This window comes from Carettochelys insculpta, chromosome 1 (assembly GCF_033958435.1).
Source record: "Carettochelys insculpta isolate YL-2023 chromosome 1, ASM3395843v1, whole genome shotgun sequence".
NCBI lineage: Eukaryota > Metazoa > Chordata > Testudines > Carettochelyidae > Carettochelys > Carettochelys insculpta.
In genome coordinates this window covers 42,610,932-42,622,512 of record NC_134137.1, presented here as the reverse complement: position 1 = coordinate 42,622,512, position 11,581 = coordinate 42,610,932, and the positions used below count along the sequence as shown (strand labels likewise).

At 43.1% G+C, this 11,581-nt stretch overlaps 1 protein-coding gene across 2 annotated transcripts in view; it reads left to right on the top strand.

The window, feature by feature from the left end:
- Window positions 1-8,703: 8,703 nt before the first annotated feature.
- Window positions 8,704-11,581, top strand: part of LOC142008082 (protein O-glucosyltransferase 3-like) — an 86,164-nt gene continuing 83,286 nt past the window's right edge. Inside the window, exon 1 of one of the 2 annotated variants that reach the window (XM_074984953.1) lies at window positions 8,704-9,061. In XM_074984953.1, the coding sequence (XP_074841054.1) occupies window positions 8,943-9,061 (119 nt within the window). In that variant the 5' untranslated portion in view covers window positions 8,704-8,942. The remainder of the gene's footprint in view (window positions 9,062-11,581) is intronic. The other variant, XM_074984971.1, reaches the window with a different exon arrangement.

Sequence of the window (11,581 nt, the reverse complement as noted above, 5' to 3'; positions counted from 1 at the left end):
TTTTGCATGTTAAGAGGTCAACAGGAGAAACTTTCCTGTTGACCTTGCTCAGTAGAGACAGTGAAGTAAGCCAACCAGATAGGCTGATTCTAACTAAGCAATTGCCATAGTTAGTAACAGATAGCCGTGCTAGTCTATAAACTATCAAAAAAAAGCAGTTCAGTAGCACTTTAAAGATTTTGTTAGTCTCTAAAGTGCTACTGGACTGATTTTTTGCTGTAGTTAGAATTGTGTATCTGTGGTCAACTTACTTAGTCTAGTGCAGACACAGTCCAAGTCTCTCTCTTTTCCTTCCGCGTGCGCAATCAACCCCTAGTCCTAACACAGGGTCTGGAGCTAGCAGTTTTGGGGTTGTAGTAGCACCCTCTGCCTTTAAGTGGTTTCTGTCATATATAGTGTTTACAGTTTTCCTCAATGGCTCCCATCACCCTCACTACACAAATTGTTCCAGCATCACTGAATCGCAAGGCTCTGAGTGTTTCTCCTGCCATGATTGACATTTTCTGGAAAGTAAACTTCTTCAGAAGCTCTGAGCACATCAATGCTGCTGCGGGCAGGAAGGCAAGAAACAGAATAAATACAGCATGATTGTGGGAAGGGAGAAAACAGTAGCCGCTTACGCTACTCCACAAGGTAAGTGGACTTTACAAGGGCATTTGACTCCCCATCTCCTGCAAATGACTCCCCCGCTCACTAAACTTTATTGGTTACTTACAATTGATATCATCTTTTGCTGTACTTTTGCTTCTCTTTAGCAGGCACTACAGTCATTTAATAGATGGACAGCATAGATCAAGTTCTAGAGCAGGGGATAAGCAAACTTTTTTATGTCAAGCCCCACTTTTTAGCAGGGTCTCTCCCTTAATCTATCAATGTAATCCAAACTGATGAAAAATTCAGTTATGTTCATATGAAAAAAAAATTTAACGTGTAAAAAAATAAGTATGTAGAACTTTATTAATTGGTATGTAAATATTAATATACATACATAAAACAGTAACATTTTTAATGAGATGGGTGAGCCTGAGACTCAGCAGCACATTGTGCTGTGCCCACCTTATAAAATCCCACACACACGCTTTGTGCACCCTTGGTCTAGAGCAAAAGGAAACCAGAGGCAGTAACCAGCACTCACAAGGAAAAGAATACCCACCAAAGGGTAGCCATCTTCATCTATAGCACCTTAAAGACTAACATTTATTAGCTCACAAGCTTTTCTAGGTAAGACCCACTTCTTCCAATGAATCATTCAGCTGAGGAAGTGAGTCTTTCCCATGAAAGCTCATGGCCTAATCAATTTCTGAGTCTTTAAGGTGCTACAGGACTGCTTGTCCTAAGGGAAAGAGAATATTAATTTTCAGAAAACGTCGCCAAGCTCATTTAGGCTGTGTCTACACGTGCCCCAAACTTCGAAATGGCCATGCAAATGGCCATTTCGAAGTTTACTAATGAAGCGCTGAAATGCATATTCAGCGCTTCATTAGCATGCGGGCAGCAGCCGCGCTTCGAAACTGACGCTCCTTGCCGCTGCGCGGCGCATCCAGACGGGACTCCTTTTCGAAAGGACGCCGCCTACTTCGAAGTCCCCTTATTCCCATGAGCTCATTTATTTTATTGAGGCTTACCTAACATGTACAAAGCTAGGAAAGGAGTACCACCTTTTGTGCAGCAGCAAATGGTGGAGCTGGTTGGAGTACTGGGGAATGCCTATAAATAAATAAAAATTGCCAATATTTTCAAACCTGTATATCTAAATTTAGATACCTCAGTTTGTCTTAAGGAACCCCGATTAGCAGAAGTGCTGAGCCCCTCCAATTCCCATCGAAGTCTGTCTCCATGCAAGAGTGCGCTGGACATAGTATGCAAGTCATCAGTGGCTTAAGAACACACTCTGCCAAGTTTATTGCACTGTAAGGCATGAGCTCATGGGAATAAGGGGACTTTGAAGTAGGCGGCATCCCTTTCGAAAAGGAGTCCCATCTGGACGCGACGCGCGGCGGCAAGGAGCATCAATTTCGAAGCGTGGCTGCCGCCCGCATGCTAATGAAGCGCTGAATATGCATTTCAGCGCTTCATTAGTAAACTTCGAAATGGCCATTTGCATGGCCATTTCAAAGTCTGGGGCACGTGTAGACACAGCCTTACAGTGCAATAAACTTGGCAGAGTGTGTTCTTGAGCCACTGATGACTTGCATACTATGTCCAGCGCACTCTTGCATGGAGACAGACTTCGATGGGAATTGGAGGGACTCAGCACTTCTGCTAATCGGGGTTCCTTAAGACAAACTGAGGTATCTAAATTTAGATATACAGGTTTGAAAATATTGGCAATTTTTATTTATTTATAGGCATTCCCCAGTACTCCAACCAGCTCCACCATTTGCTGCTGCACAAAAGGTGGTACTCCTTTCCTAGCTTTGTACATGTTAGGTAAGCCTTCCCCCGTGCGCAGATTTCTGATACAGCCTCCATGTTTTTAAGTACCCTAGAACAGGGGTGGGTGAGCAAACTTTTGACGTCGGGCCCCACTTTTCATCACTGCAATTAGCAGGGCCCCTCAACCTGTCTGATGTAATCCAAACCAATTGAAATTTCAGCTTGTGTCAGAAAAGAAGTATAGAGAATGTAAAACCTTTATTAATTGGCATATAAATATGAATACACTTACACAAAAACAGTACCATATTTCTACATTGTTAATGAGATGGATGAGCCTGAGATCCAGCAACCAGTAGTGATGTGCCCCTCCTTATGAAATTTCATGTCCCCCCAAGAGAGCCCACCCCCTACTTTGCTCACCTGTGCCCTATCAGGCCACATCCCCCATGTTCAGGAGTGAAGCCCAGGGGACTGGGAAGAGACATAAAATTAGCTTTATTTGTCACCTAATTCATTTTTTCAACATAAGTTCTCAGGTGAGAAAGACTACACTATGTTGTGCCACCAAACCAAATGGACAGTTAGGAACAGTTTTTCAAAATGTCAGGCATCAGGAGCCACAGTAAAACAAAGGGCAGGGGGGCTGTGCGCCCAAATGATGCATGTGCAGTTACCACAACTGTACATGGAAATTAGACATTTACACATGTGAATAGCTAGTTAGATATCACAGAGCAAACTGTGAACGCAAATTAGGTGTTCATGTCGTGACCTACCCAAGAATTAAAATTTTTTTAAATCTTTCCCATAAAGTTAAAATTAATGGGTAGGGAACGGTGAATGGGACATAGCTCAGTGGTTAGCGCACTGGCCTTGTAAACCTAGGGTGATGAGCTCACTCCCTGAGGGGTACATTAAGGGCTTGAAGCAAAGAGTGGGGGCGGAATATGTTAGGGATGGTGTGTCCTGCTGTGAGTACAGAGGGTGACCAGACTCAATGACCCTTTCAAGGTTCCTTACAGCTCTATGAGATTAGCATATCCCTACACAGTCTCATACTTCTGTTCAACTATTACAATTCAAAGTTCTCAAACCTCTCTATGAAACTGAACAACTGCAAAGCAAATTTTACATGTTTTAAACAGGCTAATACGATTTCATTCATCTGTACTAGGTTTTAATTAAGATGTTTTAAAATCAAGCTTTAGTTGAATTAGAAGATCATTTCCACAGGATGAGTAGGCAACATTCAGATAGTCAGCAGTGTGAATAAAATTACTGCATGCCACATGGGACTGAGTTGGACAGACTGTCAATGCACATGAAAACTAATAAACGGTAGAAAAACAAAATGATTTACACACATCATGTTCAAAGTATAAGTTACAGTTATAGAAAATCCAGTTATTTTTCAGGGATAAGTGTGAGAGTTTCAACTTAGTAAAGCGTCCTTAATAAAATAATAGGCATAATGATAAATGCCATGGCCTAAAGCAAAGTCTATCGTTGACTTTAGTGGAAGATGGAGCCAGCCCCAAGTATCTAGCTTAACAATGACTTGTGCTTGAAGACTCAATAAAATTGTATTTTAAGGCATGACAACAGTAGGGTTTGTTCACTTACCTGTATTTTAAATATGTATGAGTCAGACCAAGTCAAAGACAATTTTTTTCCTCTAAAAACAAAAGTACATAAAACTTTTGACTTCAGCTCCACAGATAGCTGCAGAGCACTGAGCTTTAACAGAGTTTTGAAAGACTTGTGTTAATGTTTCCCATTCTTTTAATTATTTGTATTATATTAATTTTAGGTTTTTAACACATCTTCTAGATAACTTTAAAGGTGATCTTATAATGCAACCTAATGGGTTTGATCCTGCTCTCACTTAATTCAGTAGATCATTACCCACTGAGTTTAACTGAAGCAGGAATTTAACTTTTTCTTCACCTTCTCAGCGGAACCCACCTTTTACAAATACAAAAGGAACTAAAAATATATCATTCTAGCTAATAGCTTCAATGGTGTTTGTTCTTCCAGCACTCCATATCCTCAGCTGGTCAACATCAAATATTTACATGAAATACAAAAGATGAACATTACATGTTTGAATGCAGCATATAACAAGAAGCTCAACAGGTGTGCAACTTACAGACTTCTTTATTGCTATTAGGGAGCAAAAAGGTGATTTTAATTAGACTATTTTGTACCCTTAAAATATTTGTACTGTTTTATAAACCAGAAGCACAACTAGAAACATATGGACTAATCTACTGTAAGGAGAACTATATGAACTCATTGGTAAATATATTAAAAGTGTATGTGTGTACAGATGAAATTATGTAAAACGAGTGTTTGTTTTAAAAAAAAAAAAAAAAAAGGAACTGATACTCAGCCAGCTCCCCACCCCCGCCACTTAGCCAATCCTGCAGCTGGGGCTGACAAGGTACCAGTACTCAGCACTGGCAAGTGCCAGCACAAAAGAAGCACTGTGTAAAATATATATTTAAATTGACAAAGTTATTCACCAGATTCTTGATTCAGTTTTTCTTAGTGAAATTACAGAAAAAGAAATCAACAAACCTGTATTTTTTTAATCTGAAACACTCTTGACAACACTACAGAAATACAAACCATTTGTCTCATTATGGGTGCGTCTACACTTGCATTCCTCTTTAGAAAGAGGCATGCAAATGAGGCAAATTAAAAATGCAAATGAGATATAGATTTGCGTATTTTGTACCTCATTTGCATATTCTAATTTAAAAAGAGCTTCTTTCGAAAGAAGAAAGCCAGTGTAGATGCTGCTCCTTCGAAAGTAAGCCCATCTTCGAAAGAATCCTTCTTCCCTTTATTTAATGGAAAAAAGGATTCTTTCGAAGATGGGGTTTACTTTCAAAAAACAGTGTCTACGCTGGCTTTCCTCTTTCAAAAGAAGCTCTTTTGAAATTAGAATATGCAAATGAAGTGCCAAATGTGCACTTTATACCTCATTTGAATTTTCGATGTACCTCATTTGCGTACCTCTTTCGAAAGAGGAATGCAAGTGTAGACACACCCTATGTGTTCATTTTTATATTTTCCATTTTTAAACGTGGCATAGCATCTTCTCTTTTTTAACAGCCTAAAATTAGATTCTTAAGTCAATATCAGCACAAGTAAATATAAGAAATGTGATTTTTCAAAAGTCTTAAGGTGCTATTCTAGTTGTCAGAATCTGTTACTGCGATATTAAGCTCTAGCCAATCTACTACTTATGTCTTCCCAATTGGGAGTTGAATTTGCTCTCTTTTTATAACTCCTCCATCACTTGAGACCTAAGTATGTACTCTGGGAAAGTTGTATTGAGTCAGCGGTGATTTTCAGTGACTTTATAACTTGTTTATTTTCTAGGAATGTTAGTCCCTGAATCCAAATGGAATTTTCCTGGCTGGAGTAAAATCTGAGCTTATCTCAAGGCTTGTACAGATACGAGGTGTGTCTCTAATATAGGTTGAAATTCTAATCTAGCACTTTCTTGTCTGGCAACATCCTTGGTCTGGTATGATTTTAGTTAGCCAGATGCCTACTTATCATGATTGTGGCCAAGTTTCCTGTGGTCCCATAACGTTTGTTTTCAGCCACCAGTCCTGGCTGTCAGTGTTCTGTGGTGTTATTTAGCTCTAATGTGCCCCTAAATGTCTTCTAAGAGCCCAGTGGAAGTGTTACTAGTGCTGCTAGATGATATTGACCTCCTGTAGTTCAACAAATTCTCTCATTCTGCACCAGTTAGGTCACAAGGGTGCCTGACTACATATGTTCAACTTATACAACCAGTTTAACTATCATTAACTTTTTCCCAGTATGCTACTTTTTTCTTCTAAATAATGGGATTTCCCTTATATGTTTGGTAGCTCTTACTTCCCATAAAATGTATGGCATTTCCTCCTCCCCGCAAAAAATGCTGAGTAACAGAGCTCCTATTAGCCAATGGTAGCTGTGAGTAGTTTTGAAAAAAAATCAAGCTATTGATCTTTCATACAGAATGAGCTTTCACATACCCCAAATCAAAGTGATCTCACAATGTACAAAATTTGCTTGTAAGCAGACAGCCCCTACAAAGTCCATGCACCACATATATCTCATTTAAACACCATTTTAAGGGTTTAAGTAGAAGGTGCTCAAAAAACCTCAGACGCACTTCATGAAACTGATAGCCCCTACAACTATGATTGGTTTGTAGCAGGGCTATGCTGGTTCCTGTGCTGATTGTGAGATATGAAAACTCAGATGGAGCTCTCATTTTCAAAGGACATGTCCCTGACTGTCCACCTAGGATAGTCTGAGGATCACGATCACTACAATGTGAGTGGCCACTTACAAAGGAAGCTGGGCCTTGATACTCACCTCTTGTGGGAGATGTCCTTTGGGAAACAGTAAGGAGCAGAAGAGCAGTAAACACAAAGATGACAGATTTTCCGAGGAGAACAGGTTCTGTGTATACCCTTCTATATTGTAAGAACTGTAGACAGCTGAAACTCCAGGGCACCAGGTTAGGTAGTGGTGTAAATGAGCAGAATTTCTGTCATATTTTAACTACTCATCATGAAACAACTATGACAGACAGCCTGTATTCTGATTTCTGTCTTCTGTGTACTGGGTCTTTTCTCCCACCCACTGTGGCAATCGTGATCAGTGCTAGTTGGAATTACCAATTTTCCATGACCATGATTTTTAACTGACAAAAATTTTCAAAGGTACTGAGGACCTTTGGGGTCCCAATGCTCATTTAAATGAATAGAAACTCACCATTTAAATCTCCTGTACAGTTCTAAAAATTCCTTGGTCAAGTCACTCACTGGTTTCCCCTCCCACTCTTTCTTTGACTTACCTAGGTGTAAGCTCTTTAGAGCTGGGTCTCTTACTCTAAATGCATACAACTTCTAGCACAAAGGGACCTGTGTTACTGTAATGCAAATTAATACTACTACTACTACTGTGAGACCACAATGATGGGCAAGTGTAAGGGTCTGCGTGATTAGTTTGTTTTTTAATGGGTAGGTTGATCAAATTGTCAGAGACCTGGGTCAGCACTGGAAGGATTTGTTTCAAACATAAGGAGCAATTTTTAACAAATTCCATGTAGATTTAAATATGTGTCATATTTACACTTTCTGCTGCCATGTGATCCTTTTCAGTTATTTAGTATACAGGGTTAATTAAACTTGTCTGTACTTAATCTGTATGGTAACTCACAATAAATAGCTCAACAGGAACAGACATGATTCTACCGTCCTTCAGAAACTGGGGCCAATTGCTACAAGAATCAACTAATTCTACTGAATAATTCCCTACTGTCTCTACTAGTATTTCAGCATCTGTAAATAGCCCCTCAGGCTTTTTATGTTTCTACCACTTGAATGCCTCTATTGAGGCTAACTACTCCCACAGCACAGCAGCATTTATACAATGCAGCTTTCTGGAGAACCTGACATGTAATTACAAACATAGGCACCAGCATCCTGTGTATTGGTACCCAACAGTACTATCAATACCCTATCAAAACAAAAAGCAGTCAAGTAGCACTTTAAAGACGAGCAAAATAGTTTATTAGGTGAGCTTTCGTGGGACAGACCCACTTCTTCAGACCATAGCCAGACCAGACCAGACTCAATATTTAAGGCACAGAGAACGAAAAACAGTAAGCAAGGAGGACAAATCAGAAAAAGATAATCAAGGTGAGCAAATCAGAGAGTGGAGAGGTGGGGGGGAGGTCAAGAATTAGATTAAGCCAAGTATGCAGACGAGCCCCTATAGTGACTCAAAGTTCCCGTCCCGGTTTAAACCACGTGTTAATGTGCCGAATTTGAATATAAAAGCCAGCTCGGCTGTTTCTCTTTGAAGAGCGGTAGGAAAGATCTTTTTCAGTAACACACGTACCTTTAGGTCATTAACAGAATGCCCCATTCTATTATATCAATAACCTGTATGGCAAGTGTCATCCAGTCATCGCAGGCTATTCTTCCAGCGCTCCGAGTCACTGTGATGAGCACAGAGGACTATTTACAAGGAAACATGATTGTGATGTTACAGAATATAAACTAGCTCAAAACTATGGAAAAAGCTGTTCGCGCGTATATCCCGGCTTGTGAACGTGCCCTTCAAACTAAAGAGAAGAGCATTCGAAATACACGCAGCTTCCTGAGATACGACCTCCCCGGGCCAGTGCCTCTGCGGCCGGCGAGCACGCCCCGCCCGGGCAAAGGCTAAACGCCGGCCAAGGTCTCGCAGGAGCCGAGTACACCTGGCTCCGGGCGGAGCTTAGGCACTCACGCGCTGGGGGCTGTGGCTCAGCCCACGGCCCGCCCCTGCTCATACGGAATTGGCCGCAACGCCCAGGGCAGACCCCGGCGCCCAGCCAGGGTTCGCACCGCGGGCCGTCACTCACACAGGTGTGCGCGCGGGGAAGCGGGCCCGCCTCTTGAGCACTTCCCCCAGGAGACGGGGGCGGGGCTTGGTTGCCTGGTGGCCGGGTTGGAGGAGCCGCGGGCACGAAGCCGCCTTCGCGACCCCCAGCGCGCGCGGCGATGGCCGGGGACCCCCGGGGACTCGATCTGACCTTCTTGAGCGCGGAGGAAGCCCGGCAGATCTTCCAGGTGCTGGAGCGGGACGCCGCGCTGAAAAGGGCCGAGAAGGACCGGATCAGGTAGGGGGCGTCGGTCCTGATCGCTGAGCCCAGCGGGGGGACAGCAACCCCGGGTCCAGTCCTGGGGCCGCCGCCCCGCCGTGCTGAGCTGTAGCGGTGCGAGCCTCTCGGACCCTCCCCGCCCCCTCAGCGAGCCCCGGGAGCCGTGGCCTCTGGCTGTCCCGCTACTGCCCTGGCCGAGTTTGCGCGTTGCCCCCGTGGCCGCCTGCGGGTCCTTTAGGGGGAGGCTGCAGCTCCCTGCTCTGCTACGGGTTGGGAGTCACGTGCTGCTGCCCCGAGCGGGCGCACCTAGGGGCAGCTCTGGAGAAACAGCAATGCGTTAACAGGACCCGTGTGTTTGGATTGACGAGTGGGGCCCTGGGGGGGGGTCTGCTCCCGGGTCTCTATACCTCTGCCGTTGGCGGGGGAGGCTGCATGGGCTTTGTAGGGGCTGTCTGCACAGAAGCAAACTTTGTGCATTGTGAGATCCCTTTGATCTGGGGTATGTGGAAGCTCATTCTGTAAGAGTGATCAGTAGCTTGATTTTTTTCAGAGCTACTCACAGCTACCATTGGCTGCAGTGATGAAGGGTGTTGGCCGAAAGCTGACTCTTAGCCCAGGGAGGCTAGCATGAATGTTTGATAAAGGCTGCAAAGAAATGTCCCAGCTGTCACATGGGTGTGAGTCAATCTCGGGCACATTCCAGGCTTTGTACAGCATGCCAAAACTGAAGCAGAGGACTTATCAGAGGGGTGGCTGTGTTAATCCATATCCACTAAAACAACCAGATGTACTGGCACTTTATAGACTAGCAGATTTTTGGAGCATGCTCCAAATATCAGCTGATCTATAATAACAAAAATGTAGTCCAGTAGCACTTTAAAGACTAAGAAAATAATTTATTAGGTGATGAGCTTTGGTGGGACAGACCCACTTCTCTGTAAGGTGCCACAGTACTTCTCATCATTTCTCCTGAAGGAAGTAGCTGTTTAAACTTCTCCAGGTTGAGTTATGGGCAGTACTGACCTGGATGAAGTAACTGGATGGCCTCTGTTCAGTTGTATACAGTCCATGACCACCAACACTGGTTACTTGTTGCCAGTCAGAACTTTACAAGTAAAGCAAAGGTCATTTGAAATATAGCACCTCAGCAAACTGGACTTCCCGATCATATTGCGGGGGGGTTGATTAAACGTATGGAGGGTAAAGCCATGACTGACATACTCTTTGTAACCCCAATGAAATCCAAGGCTTTCCTCTGAATGGGAGCTCGTGGAACAACTGGAAGCAGTGTTTTCTTTCTTAAATCACAAATTCATAGAAATGTGATTCATCCTATTATGATATGGCAGGGTGGGGAAGATTGGCCTGGCTTGACTGGTTTTGCCAGACTGGAAACGTGAGGTGGAAATGTTTGCCAGGATTTTTGAAAATGGGCACCTAAAGTTAGGTTCCAAACTTAGGCATTTAATATAATATAATGTAATATAATATAATATATAAATGTTTTTCAAAATGGCTGAGGGTGCTTATTTGAATTCAATAGACTTACATCTACCACCAAGTAGGGTTAATAGTTAACTGCTAGGGGGCTGGAGTTCCTCTCATGGCTAGGGCAGGGGAAGGGAGAGGACAGCTGTACAGGCAGCCTACCTGGAGTGTCCCCATCTGTGATGTACCATTTAACTGGTTAACCAATTAAATGGGATTTTACATCCCTACCACTGAGTCTGAAGTTTGTCCTACAGTTCTACATCTAGTTTTTATGGTTCTGTTTTTTTTTCTCTCTTTATGGAAGGGCTAGCAAAGTAAACTTAACTTCTAGATTGGTGAGCAGGAGTTCTGCTTTCAATTTCAGTTTAGTTAGACTTGGAATGTGAGTGGAGCAAAAGAGCAGAAATAGCCTCTTGTGGCTAATGCACTCAACAGGGATGTGTGTTAAATTCCCAACTCACCCAGAGCCTTCCTTTGTTACCTTGGCCACGCCATTTAATCTGTCTGCCTGCCCGCCCCTGTTCCCTGTCTGCAAAATAATAATTCTTCCTTTCTTACACCATTTTTCGTTCTGTTCCTCTTGGATTATAAATGCTTCAGGAGAGGTTATGCAGTGGGGCCCCACTCTCTCCTGGGGCCTCTGTGCTTCTCTAATACTACTAGTGCTGTGGCTAAATAATGAAGGAATCTTTGAAGCAGGAGAACTAGACCCAGGATCTGCTACCTTATGGTTGAGTGTCCTAACTACTGGGCTATGGAGTCACTCCTGTGTGCTTTCTTGTATGCATGGTCTCTTGCCAAGTGACTGTATCAATATTTAAATACTCATTGTGGAAGAGGGAGCAAAAATTATTCTAGCCCAGCATTTGGAAAACTCAGATGGGAGACCCTAAGTCATGGTTTCCAAAACTTGGGGTGTGTGAAGAAATTCCAGGGGGGCAGTGCAAGGCTACCCAGCCCCCCCCCATCATTCCCTCCACCTGAAGAAAGAGTCAGCCTTTGCTTCTGGCTCTCAGCTCCTGCCATTTTACATGGGTGACCTGGCAC